This window comes from Pezoporus occidentalis, unplaced genomic scaffold (genome assembly GCF_034315485.1).
Source record: "Pezoporus occidentalis ecotype Australia unplaced genomic scaffold, CSIRO_AGI_Poc_V1 ctg62, whole genome shotgun sequence".
In the NCBI taxonomy this organism is placed as follows: domain Eukaryota; kingdom Metazoa; phylum Chordata; class Aves; order Psittaciformes; family Psittacidae; genus Pezoporus; species Pezoporus occidentalis.
Genome location: NW_026915966.1, coordinates 572,252 through 592,345, shown reverse-complemented (window position 1 = coordinate 592,345; position 20,094 = coordinate 572,252). Strand labels below are relative to the sequence as shown.

General features: G+C 49.8%; 2 protein-coding genes across 2 annotated transcripts in view; one reads left to right on the top strand and one right to left on the bottom strand.

Moving 5' to 3' along the window:
* Positions 1-2,743, top strand: part of CASKIN2 (CASK interacting protein 2) — a 32,540-nt gene extending 29,797 nt beyond the window's left edge. The window contains exon 21 of the mRNA XM_062639829.1: positions 416-2,743. Coding sequence (XP_062495813.1) covers positions 416-512 — 97 coding nt within the window. The 3' untranslated portion in view covers positions 513-2,743. The remainder of the gene's footprint in view (positions 1-415) is intronic.
* Positions 2,744-3,486: 743 nt separating this feature from the next.
* TMEM94 (transmembrane protein 94) overlaps positions 3,487-20,094 on the bottom strand; it is a 50,399-nt gene continuing 33,791 nt past the window's right edge. Inside the window, exons 18-33 of the mRNA XM_062639852.1 lie at positions 17,794-17,896; positions 16,347-16,564; positions 14,971-15,152; positions 14,658-14,796; positions 13,919-14,034; positions 13,141-13,240; positions 11,645-11,753; positions 10,920-11,109; positions 10,287-10,364; positions 9,831-9,916; positions 9,169-9,250; positions 8,643-8,797; positions 8,234-8,328; positions 7,196-7,289; positions 6,784-6,954; positions 3,487-6,038 (exon numbers count right to left, since the gene is read on the bottom strand). Coding sequence (XP_062495836.1) covers positions 5,966-6,038; positions 6,784-6,954; positions 7,196-7,289; positions 8,234-8,328; positions 8,643-8,797; positions 9,169-9,250; positions 9,831-9,916; positions 10,287-10,364; positions 10,920-11,109; positions 11,645-11,753; positions 13,141-13,240; positions 13,919-14,034; positions 14,658-14,796; positions 14,971-15,152; positions 16,347-16,564; positions 17,794-17,896 — 1,991 coding nt within the window. The 3' untranslated portion in view covers positions 3,487-5,965. The remainder of the gene's footprint in view (positions 6,039-6,783; positions 6,955-7,195; positions 7,290-8,233; positions 8,329-8,642; positions 8,798-9,168; positions 9,251-9,830; positions 9,917-10,286; positions 10,365-10,919; positions 11,110-11,644; positions 11,754-13,140; positions 13,241-13,918; positions 14,035-14,657; positions 14,797-14,970; positions 15,153-16,346; positions 16,565-17,793; positions 17,897-20,094) is intronic.

The following is a 20,094-nucleotide window of genomic DNA, read 5'->3' as shown; positions in this document are numbered from 1 at the left end:
TGTACGTGTACAAGGGATGTACCATCGGGTCCATGGGAAGTTCCTGGTGGTGGCAGGTGAAGGGATGTACGTGTACAAGGGATGTACCATCGGGTCCATGGGAAGTCCCTGGCGATGGCAGGTGAAGGGATGTACCTGTACAAGGGATGTACCATCGGGTCCATGGGAAGTCCCTGGGGATGGCAGGTGAAGGGATGTACCATCGGGTCCATGGGAAGTCCCTGATGGTGGCAGGTGAAGGGATGTACGTGTACAAGGGATGTACCATTGAGTCCATGGGAAGTTCCGGGTGGTGGCAGGTGAAGGGATGTACATGTGCAAGGGATGTACCATCGGGTCCAGCGTGGTCAACCCTTCCCCATCAGCACTCAAAGCCTTTGGGCTGTGTTTTGATCTCTCTCCCTTTCCTCCCCAGCCACCCCGGGGCCGTGCACTCAGCCAAGAACATCCTGGAAGACATCAGCAACATGTTTGATGACCTGGCCGACCAGCTGGATGCGATGCTGGACTGAGGCTCCCTCCTTCCCCTCCCTGCCTCCGGCCGCTCCCTTGTGATGGGGAAGAGCAGATCCAGCACTGAGGTGCCTCCAGGTCTCTCCAGCCGCCTCATCCCCACACTTTGCCCTGCTCTGGGAACGCTGCTGCCCCTCCTTGCTCGCCCCTGGCTCCATATCACACGTGCCAGCGCGGCTGCGGGCTCGCTTCCGAGGGGGTCAGGCATTTCCCACCAGACTGGCAACGGGAGGAGAGCCCCGGGGGGCTGCGCAGGGAGGTCCTGGAGGCCACGGAGAAGCCGAGGAGCCTCCACAAGGGACCTTTCTGTTTCCCCGCTGCATTGTTGAGTCCTGCCTCTTATTATTTATCCCGTGCCAACAATGTGTCAGAGGAGAAACCTCCCCGGGCAGCCGGCACTGGGCTGGCTGTTCCCTGAGCAGATCCCACCCCGGCAGGGCCTGACAGCAGCTCAAAGGAGACGGGGTTTGTCGCAGTTTGGCAGCTCGCAGAGCGAGAAGGAACCTTTTCTGCTTTGCTGCTTTTCCAAACGCATCAGCGTCAGGCAGCGTGTAATCCAAGGGGATGGAAATCCCTCCTGCGGGACCCTCGCAGCCCTCGAGCATGGGAAGCAGTGGATGCTCCGCCACGGCCCTGCCGGACGGGGAGTTCTGGCTGCCCCTTGCCCAGAGAGAGGAGGATGGTGATGGCAGCGCCCGAAGGCTTGTGCTTTGGGATCATGCTGCTAAAGGGAGCTGCCCTCTGCAGACACTGTGCCTATGAAACCAGCAGCCTGGTGCTCCCAGGGGGAAGTAGCAGCGTGGTTAGTGCTTTTTTTCCCCATTTTTTTCCCCTCTCTATCCCTTATTTGGGGAGAAATCGGTCCCTTTTCCCACTCCCCTCCCTGCTGGCACTAACTCCACTGGGAGCACTGTTGAACAGGAGCAGTGTTTGGGACGCTTCCTTGCAGCAGGAGGGGTGACCCCCACAGGCACCGGGTGCATTCGGCTCAGCAGCAGCTACCGTGTGTGCAGGCTGGATGTGGTCAGGGAGCAGCAGCAGTAGCTCCCCGCATCCAAGCAGGAGGAACGGCGGCATCGCTGGAAGATGGATTTCTCCAGCGGGATCTGTTCAGTAGTGCATGTCTAAATATGTCCAAGAGCCCTGAACTTGGCTTGCGCTCGGCATGCCAAGCAAGTGAAAGCATCCGAGCACCACAAGGGAAGCTAAGATTGTACTCAAGTGCCATTTGCTACAGAAATTCCTGACAAAGGGAAAAGAATAATCTACATATCCCCCTTCTTTTAAAATGATCACTGACACAAAACCAAACTGGAATGGGAGAAGGTGGCTCAAGAGGCAGTTGCTTCCCAGTCCTTTTGGGAGTTGAGACTGCATTGGAACTGTGCAGCCCCTTGTCCCCTTGCAGAGAGCAGAGCCTGCCTGGACATTCCTGAGGGGTTTAACTGCTGGAAAGCAGGAGCAAGGACAAAATATTCCCTTTGGAAAAACAGAAACCCTCTCGTTGGCTGGGACTTGAGGTCAGTTGGAGGCGGATGAGACCGCTCTCTCCTGGCTAGCTGGTTGCTCTGATTGATGTATTTAAATGCCCGTATGTGACAGGCGAGTGCTACACCACAGACCCGACTGGTTGTAAATAGCTACAACCAGTGGCACTTTATGAGAAGGTTTGTGGAAACCTTTTGAAACTGATTTTTACTCGAGTCAACCTGGGACAAGCCCAGTTCTTTCTTTTCCCAGGGTTGATAAACTGTAAATGTTCGTGGTTTTTTTTTCTAAAGGCCAATGTATATATTTTAAATGTGATTTATTCTATATATTTACTAACCAGAACTGCAAGCCTTGGACTCTAGGGTCAGGGATGAGGACACTGGCGTGGAGCTGTCGCTGTCTGAGCCACCTGAGGGCAGCACCACGCTGCTCTCGTTGTCAATAAGGGAATTGAACCATTTGATTTTTGCAGAAGAATGCCTATTTTTGAAGCTCTAGATCTCTATTTTGAAGCTACTGTATGGTGTGTAAGTTATGTACACTGCAAGTGGGACTAACTGACCCCAGCTGCTCCGTGCAGCAAGGCAGTGAGGGGAAAAAATAGCCCGTGTAATTACCATACTGACAACAGATTCTAAACCATCTGCTCTGTTTGTGTTAATCATGTGTTTTGTTTTCCACTAACATGCAGTAAGATTAAATGCTATTAAACAGTGGGGCATATTTTACCCTTTTGATAGCTCTGCCTAGTTGTGTGTCCTTCATGTCAAATCACACCTACTCTGAAGTTCATTGAGGATCAGCTTCATCCTGACCTTGGAGACCTTAAGACTGGGGTTTCCTCTGATAAGCTCCCCTGGTGATAGTCCCACTGCTACCTCCAACAAGGTTAGTGTTCAGCTGGGGTCTTACCACCATGGTGAGAGTGCAGGGACCAACATGACCTTCTCCTGCCCTGCTCTGGGCACATCTGAAGCCTCAGGCACCCAAGGAGTAAGCCACAGTGCCACCAGGTCCTGCTTTGCTCAGGAACAAGAAGCCCAGGCTGCCCCATCTCACCACACCGCTGTTCTCTGGTGCTCCCAGTGCCTGTTCCAGCTCATCCCAACCTTCCATCCAGAGGGCTTCACACGGTGCCACCAGCCAAAGCAGTGCCTGGGATCCAGCAGACCATGAGGTAAGTGAGTGTTACTCTGCAGGAAGAGGCATTCAGAGCTGGAGATTTGCCTGAAGCTGAGCAGAAAGTGCCAGGATCAGGTCCCAGGAGCATCCAGCTCCCTCAGGCCGTGTCCCTGCAACAGGTAACTCAGAGCAGTCATACACACTTCTACCTCCTTGCTTTGCTGGGTGCAAACTCATTCCCACTCTCACTGTGTGTTATCCAGCTCACTCATTTATTGCCATTCATACACTGGATGTGTGTAGGTCTGAGTTTCTTGCCTGTTTTTTTTTGAATACAATTTACAAGTTTTAATACAAATATTTGTACATACATCCCAAAAATTTTAATATAAAATATACACCATTTAAAAACATTTTGATGTAGGAAACTTCTTTCTGAAGCTGCGTACCCTGACCCTCGGGTACCTCAGTGGTGGAGGGAAGGGGGGCATTGGCAATTGCATCCAAAAGGCTTCATTCATAGGCCTTGGCTCCCTCCAAGTCTAACAGGGGAAGGAGGGTGCAGGAAAACATTTGTGATCACCCAGAGAAGGAAAGCATGGAGGTGCCTCCCCTAGAGGAAGGTGTAGGCAGGAGGAAGCACCGGTATCTGCTGCCTGTTATCACCTACAACAGTGGCACAGGGCAAGAGCTAAGGGTTTGGAGGGGTTGTTCTGCAGGGAGCAGCTTCGTGGTGGCTCTGACTCCAGCTCAGCCTGGCCATAGAGGAGACTGTATCTGAGCTGAGCCTGGCATAGGGGAGCAAAGCTGATCTCTCAGGTGCCAGGGTAGCACCTGGAACTGGTGTTCAGTGAGTTCAGTGAGCCTGAGAACGATGCAGCTTGTTCTCCCTGAGCCAGGAGCTCTGCAGTCCCCAGAGGAGTGAAGGCAGAGTTCAGCCTGGCTGGCAGAGCTGAGCAGAACCCCCTTGCAAGCAGGGGTGGCCTGGTGCTGCTGCACTGCAGGAGAGCAGCATGGAAGCATGAGCTGCTGGCTCCCTATCCCAGCCCTGCCTGCAGCATGGAACCTAAACATCCTCTCTCCAACCACAGGAACAGGGTCCAATCCTCTCAACACCCCAATAGCCTCCTCCAGCATCCTTCATGTCCCCAGAGCTCAGAGGCTGGCTGTACCCCCTTTGCTCTCCTACCAGACCCCCAGCAGGGAGAAGGGTATTGCTTAGAGACACACAGTAGTGTGCATGCTCTCTGGTTATGCTGAAATGTAAGGAAGACGGAGTGGAGCAGCAGAGCAGAGTCTGGGGGATCCCAGTCAGCTCCCTGCCTGCCAGGGAAGAACCAGCATCCATTTGTTAGCCAAAAAGGAGAAGTATCAGCTTTAGACTGTAGTGTTAATAGTGGGAGCAAAACCAGTGCCAGGATCTACCAGCTTTAGACAGTTTTTAGCACTAGGAAGACAGTATCTCCATGGGCTGAAACAAGTCTGGTAGCCAAATCTGTGTGCTCCTGTGTGGCCCTCAACTGTCAAACCACAATGGCACCAGTGTTCCCAGTATAACTGGGGTCTGGCCAGAGTTCAAGAGCATGTGTGCCATGCTGGGGCAAACCATGGTTTGCAGCAGCCCTCAGGAACAGGCTTCTCCCAGTGAAATGAATAACAGACCTCCAGAAAAACAGGGAACAGGTCTGAAGGCAGCAGCATGGAGGGGGAGACCTCCAACCCCTATCACAGAAAGATATGATGAGGGATGTTTCCCTGTGCCTTGAAGAGCAAGCAGGGGATGTAGCACAGTGCCAGAACTGGGAAAGAGGGTGTCCACCAGCTCCACGTTAGCCACAACTGCTAGATGCAGGTATCCTGCCTGGAAAGACATTGCCCTCCCTCCATGGCAGGATAGGCAGGGCTCAGATTTTCTCTCTAGCTGTGGCCTTCTCAAGCAGGCATTTTACTGAAGCAAATCAGCACTGTGAATCACAAGAAGGATCATGGTTGTAAACTGCTCTGGGCCTTGCTAAAGCAGGTAAGAGCTGGTTCAACAAGGCTGGAGGAAGCTGAGCCATGCTGCCCCCCTGCAGGCCGGCAGAGCTGCCCTCACAGCCTCCCTCTGCACCAGATCACTAGGGTCAAACGTGGACAGCTTTTCCTAAAGCCCTGCCTTGAAGCACTCAGCAGCCGGCATATGGCTACAGCAACAACGCTAGAGGGCAGGCCTGGCACAGCCTGGCCATGGCAGAGGCTTTCCCAGCACCCTGCTAGAGACCCTTCCCCGTGTCCCATTGGGAATGTGAGCTCCAGTCCTCACCTGGCACCCAGCACCCCTGGAGCTGCAAGAGAGAGGGCTCCTTTGCCCCAGGACACAGGGAGGTGGGTGAGGACATGCATACACATCATCCAGGAGAGCACGTGGAGATGAGAAACCAAAATGGGTTTCAATAGAGATCTCTTGCTTCAGCAGCCCTATGCTGGCCCCAGATTCCCCTGCCAGCTCCAAGAAACCCATCTGCTCACACAGAAGGAAGGAGTCACTTCATTTCAGCATCACCATGCTACTAACAGAAACCTCTAGTAATAAATAAATAAAGGAAGAGCAGCCTTAACAGCCACTGGAGCTTGCAGGCTCCCTTGGGAGTGCCCAAGCAGGCTGGGGAAGGGCTGCATACCTGGGGGATCCTGCTAGCAGTGCCCTGCCTGGGACCCCTGGAAGGTGCTGATGTAGTTTGGCAGGGAGCTGTCTGGTTTGCATGTGTGAGGGAAAGCTCCCCGAGCCTTTGGAGCAGCCACTCTCAGTGCAGGCTGTGGCTGTGTGGCCCTGGCTCCAGAGAACTCGAGCTCAGAGGGGTTAAAATGGAGAATTCATCCCCAGCTTTGTTTCAAACTGCAACTTCTGCCTCTTCTGGTAGCGGACCCGGACCCTGGAGAAGGCAGAAGAAAGAAAGGAGTCAGCATATGGACTTGGGCCCTGTAGGACCATAAGAAAGGAACTGAATCCAGAGAGCAACCCATCTCGGTCCTACCCCATCCAGCCAAGTCCCATCTCCAGGGAAAGCAGAGAAAGGTCTAAAAAGCCTTCCCAGGAACAGAGAGAGCAGCTCTGTCCCCATCAGGGTTCTCTCAATCCCCACTGTTTTTCCTCACCAACCCATTTCCTGACTCAATGCTCATTAGTGTTAACTCCCAGCTCTGCTGCTCCCTGTGCTAGGAAGAACAACCGGTCGCTTTGCCTGCTCCTAATTCTTGGCTTCAGTCTCTTCCTGTGAAAATGAGTCCCACAGTCCAGGCACTGTGTGAGGACGTATTTCCTCTGCTGTGATTCAATGCCTCTCTGTCCTCGTGGGACGAGATGGAGAGAACAGCCCTCTCCAGTTCCACACCGGTATTCCACAGACCTTGGCTGTGTCCCTCTCATTGGTTTGAGATAAGGAGATTTTGGTCTCTCTTCCTGCTCCCAATCACTGCCACTGCCCCTCCCTGACCCTCTTTCCTCCCCAAGAGGTGGAACAGGAGCTTACACACAATGGCCAGGTGATTTACACAATGCAATCATCTTTTCCTTTTCATTCCCCACCCTCTTCCCTGTGCAGCATTTCTCTGCAGCTCAAGGCCAGGCTGGAGTGAGGCGCCAATCCTTTCTCCCCATCTTCCCTACTATCCCCATACCTGATTTCATGCAGCTTGACAATCTCGTTGATGATAACCACAAGGACCAAAGAAAGAAAACCCAAGAGCCATGAGACCGGTGAGATGGAGACGTGGTAAAAGGTCAATGAAGAACTGAGGTTTTCCCAGAGTTTCAGGTCCAGCACAGTCTGTGCCACTTGCCCAAGCAATCTAAGATCATAAAGAGACACAGCACATCTCAGCAGAGCTAACAGCCTTCCCAGGACCTGCACATTGAGCTTCAGGCCCAGATGTAACACTCCCGAGTTCACAACAGTTCACCAATTCAGTGCAGAACAATTGCCATGTACGGTCATTTTCCTCAGCACCAGCAAACTGGTGCTGGAGCAGATCTAGAGCCCTCCCTCCTCCAGCATCCTGGAGTGCCCCAACAGGGCCTGGGGATACTCACACAACAGCCACAGTGAGCGTCCACCACCGGTTGGAGAGGGGGCTCTTCTTCCACAATGGCTTGGTGCGATGGACGTGGGTGATGGATATGAACACTACAGGGACAGAGGGAAGGGGGTTATTTAGCATCACACACGTACTTTACAATATACACCAACAGCTATAAACTCAAAGGGGTTTATGTCCCTGAAACCAACCGTTCATTCAAGGTCCTTTCAGAGCAGACTCCCCACAGCAATTCCAAGATATGCAGGGTGGGAGGAGTGCAGCAGTAGTACTGCACAGGGATCACTCACTGTGGGGGTGCCAAGGTTGGTTTGCAGCCTGGATGCCATGAAAGATCAGGCAAAGGACCGCAACGAGGGAGCATGGGATGTGCCCTTGTTTTTGGGTCACCGCAGGCCTGCACCAGCAGAAAGCTCCAGCCCAGAGATGGGTATTTAGCCAGAACCCAAGAGCATTTGCTCAGCTTTTGCTTGGGCTCTTCCAAACAGTATTTCCCACCTGCCTCAGTGGTCTGAAGGACATTAACATTCATGCACACTACAGTTCTCTAAAGTAAGGCTGCCTCCCAAACCAGGAAGTGTTTCTGTTGGCCTGGACAACCTGCACAGCAGTGCTCTGCCAGGCACCAGGGCACAACATCCTGTGACGTGGTGGAAAGGGAGCAGAGACCCTTTAAGGTATTCAGAGATCAGCTGGACCTTCTCTGCCAGGCAATGCTGTGCAGGTGGTGAGGGTCAGTCAGGAGCTGGCTCCCACCCCTCCTCAGGGTTTAAAAAGGCTTCCAGCAGAGGGATGCTGCTCTTCTGGTGAAACTGAAAAGGAGTCAGTGCTTCATCAGGCTGGTAAGAAGCAGAATTAGCTCTGAAGGTGCTGCCCTATCTGTGAGGGCAATGTTTAGTAAGACAAGGGCTTTATGGCTGTGCTGAGAGACCACTGTAATCAATGTCTGCTTCTAGCAGGGACCTTGTACTCTGGTATAGGGGACAAGTTCCCCCCCAGAGTGGGTAATGGGGGTTGGGGAACAGAGATTTACCTGTGTGTAAGACAACCAGACCAGCTGTGAGCTTCTGGGCTACAAGAAGAGCATTGGAAAATGTCCCAAACCAGTCAGGAGCACCATCAGCATTGCTAGCAAATGAGAGGATACAGGAAGATGTCAACAGTGGGGACTTACTGTCTGACCTGTGCCCACCAGGGCCACGTCCCTCCTGAGAGAACTAAGAGTGAGCTTGGAGTCAGGCTGTCCTTGTACCAGGAGGCAACAGTGAGCAAAGATGCAGTTACCAAGGCTATGGGGAAAGCACCCCATCCTCCCTATAGTCATTATAGCTGGGTCATGCAGGAGTCTGAAGCTTGTTAGAGGGGAATCATTCCTTCCTGGGAAGGGCAAGAGCAACAGGCCCTGCAGGGTGAGGGAGGTGTGTGCCAGGCTCGGTTCTCACCTGTGCAGCATGATGGAGGAGCAGGCTGTGAGATTGAGGCTGGTAGTGTTCACCCCTCTGCAGGACTCATGCAGGGTGAACCCGAAGCAGATGAGGCAGGAGCAGATGGTCAGGCTGAATTTCAGCAGGAAGCAGAACAGGAAGTAGTGCTGAGTCTGTGAATAAGGCAGAGGCAGGAGGATGATGTGGGCATGCCAATGGCCCAACCTCCCCTGCAAGAGCCATCAGGGGACCAGTGGCTGCAAAAGACAAGCTGTAGTACAGGTGAGATGCTGCCCTGTGGGCACACTGGTGCTATGGGATTCCCTTTCTGTCATAGAATCATAGAATAGTTAGGGTTGGAAAGGACCTTAAGATCATCTAGTTCCAACCCCTGTCCATGCCAGACTTTTGGATAGCATGGCTCATGCCATGGATCAACTTCCCAAGTGAGCTGGGAAGGCACAGGGCCCCAGCTATGCATCAACACTGGGACAAAGCAGAAGAGAAAAACATGTAAACTGTTTTAATCTGATGGATCACCTACCTTTTTAGGAATGGAAGTCAAGTTTTTTCCTGTTGCCATGGTCATGATGGAGCTGTGGGGAGGCTTGCCCAGGAGTGAGATGCTGCAGAAAGGTAAGTTAGTGTCTCAGTAACAAGCTCAGGCACCAGAACTCTTCTTTTTTGACTGTTTGACATTTGAACCCAAATAACCTCCTCAGACTGCTTGAAGCATTGGCACTCACCTGGCCACTGCCTTAAGCATATGCTATAAAAGGTGTTAGGTCAGGTGCAAACAGGGAGGTGACCTCCAAATGTGTGACAGAGAACACATCACCCATGGTACTTTGACCTCTGCCTGACTCACAAGGTTCTCCAGCACCCTACAATCAGTGCAGCAGTATCACGATTAATGATACTAAGATATTCAGCTGGAGGCTCAAGCCACAAGATAGTAGCAGCTCTCAGACAGCAGGCAGGCCTAACACAGCAGTACATAAATGCTCCTATGTTCCCAAGCACCTTGTTAAAGAAGGTGTTTGGAATAATCCTTCCAGCCTTCTTACCATGCAGTGGGTCATGTGCCATGAAGCCTTCCAGCCTTCTTACCATGCAGCTTCCTTTTCCCATGGACACAGTGATGCTGGGGGACTGGTCTGTGCATCCTGTGGGTGGGAGGCAGGAGTTCCACCCTGACAGACTCACCTGAGCAGTGGGTAGCAGAAACAGGAGAGCCACACGATGTCTGTGGTACTGAGGATGGGGGGCAGCTGCACCAGGCAGGAGAGGAACTGCACAAGAACAACCCACAGTGAAGAGCATGAGCAGTGCTAGGACAGTCCTGTCACCCAAGATGCCACTGTCCTCCCACAAAACACTGGGACGAGCTGGTAACCAGGCTGCCACTGCACCTGCTCCAGGCTACTGGGGATGCTTTTCCCCAGGGATAAAAGGGTTTGAAAAGAACCCCCTGTAGGAGCATCAGGGAGAAGGGGCAATACAGCTGAGATCACATAGTCTCTGTCTGTACCTTCTCCAAAGATGCTGTGTAAACCTGACTAAAGGCTACTTTCCTCACTTGCCCCACTGCAGCCACCCACATCCATGCTAGCACTCCTGTCCTCTGAGCTAAATGCTGTCCCCAGCCTAGGCAGGACTCACCTGAATGACAACCAAGGTCAGCTGGCACTGCAGCAGGAAGAGGAAACACTTGCGGATCCCATAGGTTGCATGCCTGGCCTGGAAGGAAGCACAAGCCCTTAGAGCCCTTTGCTGTGATGGGAGCAGCTATCAGCCAAGAGCAATTATTGGCAGACAGGGGCAGGACATGGGGCCTGCAGGGGAAGTGGGAGGGGAGAGGATCTGGACCCACTGTAAGCAACAGGGGAAGGTCTCTTGCGTACATGTAGAGGTTGTGAAGGGAAGGGAGAATTTAGACAAGGGTTAAGTTTAAACCTCCTGGCTTTTCTGGGGTACCACTTCTCCCCAGCACTGCACTGGTGTCTGGCTAGGGATCTCTGCAAGCTTCTACTTTATCCAGCTGAATAGTGTTCATGTTCTGTGGCCACAAAGCATCATTCCCAAACCATCCCCTACACCTTGGACTGGTCGGGCCAGGCAGGAAGAGTGTATCTGTTGTGCTTCCTGAACAAAGGACAGGAAACAGGAGCAAAGCTAATGCTGGCAGCTTACTGAGGGTAACTCCATAAGAATGCTCACATGAGCTCCTGGCTTTGCATTCTGTGAGCTGCAGGAAGAGGGTTGAGTGTTAGAGAGGGGATGTGCCTGGCTTACCTGTTCTATGAGCCTGATGATGCTGGTACTCTCCTCTTGGCGGAAGGACATGGAGCAAGGCAGGCTGTTGAGTTGTCCTGAGAGCTGCAGAGGGGTGAGCTCATCAGAGACATGAGTCATGGTGGTGCTGGTGGCATAGCCAAATGTCTCCCAGGAGCAGCGAGATGGGTAGAGAGGGTCCAGTGCTATACTGCAAGCACAACACAGGAGCATTAGGGAAAGTCCTCATCCCAGAGAAGAACCTATGTTCCAACGCAGTCCAGCTTGTACAGTTGTGCTGTGCTATGCCACCTCTATCTACCTTGCCGGCAGGGAAGTCCTGAGCTGTGACATGAATTTAGGATCAAGCTTCCTGGACTTTCTGTAATTCCCAGAGAAATAATGAACACATTTGGATTTTTGGTGTTTGAATGTTAACAAACTGGCTAATCCAAAGGGGCATTTCCACTCTTCCACCTAATAAGAAGCATGTGTAATGACACTTGGTGCACAGTAGTTCAGCATCTTCCTTTCAAAGATGGAGAGAAATACCTGTGTGTCTAGGGATCTAGGTAATCATCCCATCCAGTACCACCCAGATCTTCTTATGGAGACAAATGCAGTTCATAATGGACAGCAGCTGTGAGCATCCCCTTTGCACAACCCACAGATCTAGTGTGACCCATGGCTGGGCACTTGCTAAGCATAAGGTAAAGGCAGCAGGAGGAGTTTGGATCCTGTCCTACCTGATGTCACTTTGCAGGAAGAGGCAGCTATTCCGCAGGTTGGCAGAGCTTCCCAGGCAGCAAGTCACCTCCCCATACTCCTGCATGATCTTGATCATTTCACACATGGCTGTAAAGGGACAGAAGGAGAAACCCAGTGTGTTACCTCATCATGCTCACAGATGTTTTACACACCCCTCCCAGGCTGGATGACAAGCAGTCAGAGCTTTTCGAGTTCCCCCAACTGATATTCATCACTCATGTACAGTGAGATCTACAGTCAAAGTACACAGCTGATTAATTGCAGGAGGCAGGAACTAAGCTGTGATTGCCAGAACTATCGCCCAGAGATTTGCATCTTTAGCACATCTCTTTCAGACCAGAGCTGTAGGTATAGCAGAACATTAAATAAACCTAAATAATTAAAACCTAAAACCTACAGCTTTAAAATGTGCTCAACAGCACATCCCTACTGTCCTAAGTCTAAAGGAACAGAGGGAATACAACAAACTACTTCAAAAGCAGTGCTGTGCTTAGCCATACTCAGAGCCAGCCACTGTTCCTGCACTCCCACCACTACCTCTACATCAATCTCTTTACCAACACCCTCTTAGGGCCTCTAAATCAAAGCTGCTGTTTGATGTGCATTTTCTTCTGGGGCTTTATGCACAGTGCTCTGTGTGTGGATGGATTTTCTAGAATGCTCCAGGAAAAAAGAAAACAACAAACAAACCAAACTCAAACCCACCCTGTGCAGACTCCTGTGCAAACAGCTTTGCTAATAACTGGTGCACCCATGTCCGCAGCACTGCAAGGGTTAGATGGAGCAGGAAACTGCCATTTCTGCTGAAAGAGAGGCAGTCTCCTGGGCACTGACTGGTTAGGCAGGTTGGGCTGTACCCAGGTCTCACTGCCACTCTGTAAACTGTGCCCGGAGGTATGTAAAACACCTAATGATGCTTGGAACTTACACTTTAGTTCCAATACCTGTAGACAGGAATTGGCCAGCTGAGCACTCAGCCCATCTCTTAGATAAAATGGTATCTCTCAGAGATAAGAAATGTGTCCTTTCTGGTCCCTGTAATCAAAAGCTCTGCAAAGCAAAAGGTTTAAACAGCCACTGCAAGAGGAAAATCATTTTGGGAAGTGATTTCCAAGTTATGTAAGGGCAGGGAAGGCTGTGAGCAGAGGTCAGAGTCTTCTAGCACACTGATAATACTTATTTAATAGAAGGCAGCAGTATTTTGGATGCTTGCTTTAGTGTGTCTTACGAATGCAAATTGAAAGCAGCAGTTGTTAGCCCAATTCTGTAGCTAGGAAACAGCATCACTGAAATGAAGTTAACACCTGGCTTCCCACAGGTACAAATAGAGGGGTTTTAATACAAAATGTCCTTCTAGATTTCTAGGCTGTATCCCCTTCCCTTCCCCTTGTCCACACCTAGATGAGCCAGAGCAAATGACGGGGAAGGTATTCATGGGCAGGAGTAGGGCAGACCCAGGCTTTGTGCCACTTACTCTCTGGGGTGCAGTCTGTGAAGAGGGGCACCAGCAAAGGCACATTGTCTATGTTCTGCAGGTGAGGTCTCACCTGGTGGATCCCCCGGGGAAGTTTGGCCTGGAAAAGAGAAAGAAGAGACTAAGCAGGGGAGTGTGCATGTGAGGGAGAGGCATTGCAGAAGGAACTGTCTGTCCCTGCAGATAGAAGCTGGCTTTCCCAAGCCACCGTACAAAACCCACACTGACATGCTAAACTGTGCTTGCCTTCAGGGGTTGTAAGATCAGCACGATAAACCTGTGCTCAAGGATTTCTAAGCACTTGTTACCTGTGAGGAGAAACTCGTCAGAGACTATGTGCTGCCTCCCAGCAACTCGCTCTGTTTCATGCCTGAGCTCTGTATGGCACAGGAAAAGCTTGTCCCAACCTGGCTACTGGGCAGCACAAGCCATGGCTTATAGCTGGAGGAAAGACAGTTTCTTCTGTCTGCACAGAAGGTGGGGATGTTCCCACTGCCTGCCCAGCACATGGGAAGGGGACACAAATGGACTGAGATGTGACTTTCAAGGCTATTATCTCCAAGGTGGTCATCTCCGTTCCTAAACTCCAAAAACCCCTGTTCAGTAAAATCGATTAACTGAGAGAACCCTCAACTTCTCAGCTTCCAGATAGGAAGCTGGAGATCAGGAGTCACAGTGCAAACCAGTTAATCTGCTTTGAAGAGGAATTCCCTTTAGAAGTAAGCAGATGATACTGATGGCCATAACAACAGGACAAGGCAGGGAAAGGGGGCCTCACCCTGTTACAGTCCTCCAGGAAGCTGGGGATATCACTGTCTGTTGGCTGGAAGCTGATGAGATCCGAGTGCCCCTCCTCTTCCATCAGCAGAAGCCCTTCCACATCATCTCGAGAAACTGGAGCAGAAAGCAGCAGCATAAACAATCAGCACAACCCTGCCTCTACCATCCCTGTGCCACCCACATGGTCTAGTCACGTGGCACTGCAGAAGATGAAGATAGGAAATGTGAGGTCTGATTTTCTGGGTTAGCAACACTTAGATCCCACTCAGTCATCTAAAATGCAGTATTTTTAGATGACTAATCTGCTCAGAGGTAGAGATGTGAGCCCAGGCTCTTCTCTTTTGAGACACAGTAGTTTATCTGTTCTCCTCTCTCTTCTAGAGGAAGAAAAGAGTAAAGAAATCCCAGCTGAAGTAAGAAGAAAGCAAAATGCACAAGCAAGAGACCCTCAGTGGCTTGAGCAGGGCCCCAGCAAGAACCAAAAGCATTAATGAGCAGTTGTAAAATCATGGCAGAAGGATGTCTGCTTCTAACAACTGTAGTGCTGCCTAGGTAGAAAGGCTATAAATGTAAGGCAGTCTCTCTCACACACACACACACACACACCTCGGGCCCATCCAGTTTTGTGCTCAAAACTCTGAAGGCTCAGGTAGCTGCTGAGGACACAGGAACCTAGGAATGGGTTTAAAAGAACCATCCAGGAAACACTCAAAGTGGCTTAGGCATGGTTCTCTCACCCTGGTGTAGGTCATCGTGCAGAGAGCCAGCATGGCTGGGGCTAGAGGGAGGGATCTCTGAGCCAGGCACATCACCATTAGGTGTTAAAGAGATGTGGCAATTCCAGCCAGTCTCCAGACCCATCTTCTCAGCAAACACCTGCAGACGAGCAGACAGAAGATTTTAGTGCCAGAGTGGTGCTGAGCAGTGCCATACTGGTACCTTCTGGACCCATTAGCTGAATCAGATTAACCTTAGATTGCACTGGTGCTGGACTCTCCAGTCTGCCAGCCAGGGGACATGCAAGTTCAGGGTTCAGCAGAGGCAGCTTACCTTGCTTTTGAGCTCATCTTCTAGGGAGAAGTAGACAAAACGGATGCAGGCATTGACCAATCCATCAATGAGGCGGACAATGTCAAGCCGGGCCTGATACTGAGATGAGACCATTCCCATGAAGATCTGTCCGCTCAGAGCCTGGATACAGTCTTCCTTCTCCATCACTTCCCCAATCCCTTCTTCAGGCATGCAAACAACACGCAATCACATTGAGACATGAGGGGCCACATGTGCATCACACAAAGTACAAATGGTGGGAGAGGCCACCCAGGTAACACCCAAGGACACAGTACCCAGAAACATGCAGATATACACACACAGGAGGAAAGATGAAGACACATCCATTTGTCCCAGCATACCCAGTCACAGAAGTGGTATCAGGACATCCCCACATGTGTGACCAAGAACACAAGCATGAAACAGTGAGCATGGAAGGGGGAAAAAAACAAAACAGAAGACAGGAATCAGTCGCAAAGAACTGGGGCAGAAAGGTAAAGGATTTGTGCTGTATAATATTCACATGTGCATTTTAAACACATCAAGCTGTGCTTAAACAACATGGGCAGTCTAGCTAGACACAGAGTGGCATCAGAGTACGAGGGGCTGATACAAAGGAACTGGAGCATATTCCCTCCAGTGACATTGCAGATGCCCCCAAAGAGCCTGAAAAGGCTTTTTGACAGGGTTCCTTCACCATCACCAGCTCAGCTTGTGGTGAATGGGAGCTGGATGCAGCATGAGGAAAATAATACAATGCTTCACACAGTTGCAAAGCTTGCCACAGGTGGGACTGCAGAGTGTGCTGAAAACAGTCACAAATGTCTCCCAGCAGTTGGGAATCCCATAATTTACACGTTACAGAATGGGAGACCAAGGCAGAAGGAGATGAGGATTGCTTTTCCAAAAGAAAATGGAGTTATGTGCTTATTTCTCAGTCCCATTACTGTTCTGAAGGAGATGGACAATCCACCTGGTGAGACTCCAGTCCTCCAGCACAGCAACAAAATCAAGGGAGAATAGTCACATACCACCATGCATGGAATTCCTCTGGAAAACCCACACATGTGATTTCCATAGGATCAGACAAATAGCAAACCAAGTATTGAATTACCAGAAATCTTGACTCTGAGTCGCCTGCTTTAAGAAACAGACTTCCCTCAAGTAGAAGAATTTCACTGTAACTTAACCAGAAACATACCTTCCAGCTCTTACATCCTTACTTCCTCTGGAAACACATCTCCTTCAGAAACCCTTAGCTCTCAACTTCCATCTGCTGCTCTGAATAACAGTGTTCTTACAGCGCTAGACTGAGCAGAGAGCAAGCACCTGGCCCAGCAGCAGAACTTATTATAGACAGCACAGAGGGCACATACCATCTGAGCTCCAGCTATTCCTCCGACTGCTCTGCTTGATGGGGGTTGTCCCAGGGAGATCACAGCACGTGAAGATCGCATTCTGCCCAGGGACCTGCACCAGTTCTATGCACTTGCCATTGAGCTGGGAGGACAAGGCACAATGCATTGGCTTGTATGCAAAGGCAGAACAGTATCCTGAGAGGCAAGCTCGCTGGTAGAAATCCAACACCTTCTTCCTGTGTGGAAGAGAGAAAAGCCAGGCAGAGTTCAGCAGAAATATGCCTCATTTCTGACAATGGACACTGCAGTTCAATGTAGAAATCAACAGCTGGGTATTTGGAAAAATGTATTCCATGAGGAGTGATGAGAGGCTCTAAAAAAGCCTTTCCTTAAGAGTTTTTTCATCTTCTAAGCTACAGGCACTAGGAACAACAAACTAGGACAACAAGAACACATATTCCAGCAGGGGCAGTGGTGAACATTTCTGTTTGCTCATCAGACAGATTGATGAGTATGAACACAGTGCTCTCTGAATGCATTTATTAACAGAATATGCTCTATATGGCTGCCAGATGACTCCAAGGAAGTTCACTGCATGACAGCAGAAGCTTAATGCATCAGAAAGAATTTATCTGTAGGGAGACTAATACCAGGGGAGGAACTGACAACTCTGACAATAGTATCTATTGCAGAGGTAGTTCCAGCAACAGACTTCTGTCCCATCCCCTTTCGGATTTGGCTCCCAGGAGCTGTATGTGAAGTCTCCATTTAGTCAATATTCAGTCACTGGAATAGTGTAAAGTTCCTTCTCTAAGCTGAAATCACAAATGAAACATATCAGACTATACATGGCATTTTTCATTGGCTTCTAAGATGATATTCCAAAAAGGACCAGTGGGAGTTTTGTGACACTTAAGGGTAAGCAGACTTGGAAGAAGAATAATGTGCTGCTGGTCAATGAAACTAAACATCTCTGCTCTGCTAGTGGGAACAGAAATTTAGCCTATAGATGCAAATACAACAGACACTGCCAGATCCTGCAGCAGGACTAAAAGGGTGTGCTGCATTGTGGTGGACTGGCTTGAAGCTGGTAGCAGCAGGTAGAACTGATCACTTTGTATCTGGTGTAAGACAAGGCATTTGTCTTGAACAACAAAAAAAATTATCTACCACCAGCACATGACCTGATAATAATTCACGGTCCTACTACACAATAGAATCCAACTAGAAGTGGCTAATGTGTTAACAGATACAGTAAGTCTCTTAGTCTTAACCCAACAGATTGCTTGTTGCTAATCTCTTATGTTGCTATAATTTCAACAATTCATTATTATTAATTATAAGGCTCCTGTTCATAACCTGCTTGAAGTTTCTATTAAATAGCTTAATGAACACCAGAAAAGGGAATATTAGCAAAGGGTGATCTGGTTCCCTCTGCAGTTGCACCCACTGACACAGTGCCTACCTGTCAGAGCCAGAGAGCGGATAGATGTCAGTACCATCCCAAAAGTCTGTGCAGGCCTCAAGGATGAGGTCAGCTGTCCCATGGGAAAACATCTGCTCTGTGCCTGAAGTGTAGGAGAACAACGAGTCAGCATCGCACATACAGGCTCTTAGGAAAGGGATCTCATTCCAACCGCTCCTTCTGCTCAAGCAAACTGGGCTTGATGCATTCCAAACAGCCCCTTTGACAAGGTTATGATGTGAGCCCCAAAGTCAGCTCCTATTCACTCCTTACACTGTGTAACAATCCTGCTCCTACAATGGGTGGGATAATATCTTGCTTCTGTATTCAACAGAACAGAAGAAAAGTTATCCCTGTGTGCCTCTTCCCATGAGACTACGAGCATCAGTGATGAGACTGAGGATCAAAGTTTACCTCCACTGGGAAGTGCATTCAGTTTCACCTCAGGATTGGATCTAAAAGGTAAGAGCTGTTCTTGAGTACCTTCAATTCAAGCAGCAAAGTAATTCTACAGCGTGACCCATTAGATAGCAGCCTGCTTCACAAAGGGTCCTGAAAACTTGTTAAATCTGGGTGCATTAGAAGTTCAACATAACAGACTCTAGAAAAGTAACTCCTGTTGTGATCAGAGAAGAACTGAAACTCAGTAGACACCACAGCTTGCCCTGGTTTTTCTTCAACTACTTCACTCTTTAATACAGACCTAAAATCTTCTGTTCCCTCTTGTAGACAGAGGTGTTAAAAAGTGTGTCTCACAAGTGTGTGATAGCACTTGGCTGATGCAGGTCCCAGGCATGGGACACAAGGTAAAGGATGCTGCCTCCCCGTTCATACTTCCTGCTTCCTTTCACTTGCACTGACACATTAACATTGCACACACGTAACTTCCCAGTGGAGATTCCCTCCTCCAGCTGCTCCATGACTTTGCCCCCAACAGCTTCAAAGCTGATCTAATGACAAAGCCTCACTGCCAAGAAAAATGAGCCCAAAGGCTCCTTGCAGGCATTGCTGCTGAGGGCAAATGCTCCCACGAGCTGGTGAAACCAAGAACCAGGAATATCCACTGGCACAAACCAGGCAGGGACCTTCAGGAACACAGGAGGATTTTCCAAAGCAGAGCAGCTCTCTGCTATGAATAGCCATCTCAGGCCAAGTTTATCAGCATAACAAACCTCCAACTAATAGGAGCCACGTGTGAAAGGAGGAGCCTGTCTCAGGGACACAAAGGAGCACTTGTGCCAAGCTCTGATTAATTGTATTGTACGAACACCTAATCCTGCCCACCTTGCTCCTAGGGTCAGAGAGTCCTTGCTAGGAAAGAGGGAGTAAGAGATGTTTATTGATTCATGCAAAAACTATGCCCTGGACACAGAGCAAGAGCATAGAGATGACCACAGACATACCTATATTCATGCCTGACAGCAACTGCAACCCACTTCCTACTCAGCAGCATCAGTATCCTGCACAACAGTCCTAAGGGGTAAATGGTAGTGACAGTAGGCACTGAAAACTGGAAGGAGTTCATTCCGCTTTCATTGCCAGTGAAGTGAGCTCAGCCTCTTCCCTTCTTAAATCATGAAGCTGAAGGCCAGGATTTCTCTGGCACAAGGGAGAAAACTAATGAATAGGACAGGGAGTATGACAGCCATTCAAGAGTGCTGGGACTCATTGGGAAGAATCAAGCTGCTACAGCTGAGCCAGTGACACAGAGCAAAAGGAATGGAGGAGTGCAGCTATAGCAAAGGAAGGCAGAGACGGTATCAAGCCACTTTATTCCACTGAAGGTGACGGTGAGCCCCCCATTTCTATGTGGTTACTATGGATGTGGGATGAACACTGCCAGATGGTGAGACACATATTTCCATGGAACAGCAAGGGAGCATACAGATAAGCTGCCTCCTATTTCTGCTACAGCTGGAGAATTTATTATGTATCTCCCTTTGACTTCAGCACGTCCTGGGAATGGGTGGACTCAAAGATTTATTCACAAATAATGGATCAAGAGAGGTTAGTTGTGATCATCTGCTCTGACTGCACAAACAGAGCCATTCAATTGCAGCCAATGTCATCTGCACAATCCATTACTTCAGCTTGTATACGTAAGAAAGTTTCACGGGACAAGAGGTGTTCCAATGGTTAACTAACCTCACTGGCAAAATTCCTCTTAGCATGTACTCTAGACAGTGTAATCCAGGTCACACACACATTTGTCTGAGCTCCAGCCTCTAAACTAAACCATTTAAAAAGAAGGATAAGGAGTTGAAATGAGGCAACATGAAACATTAAAGGGGTTTTGCTACA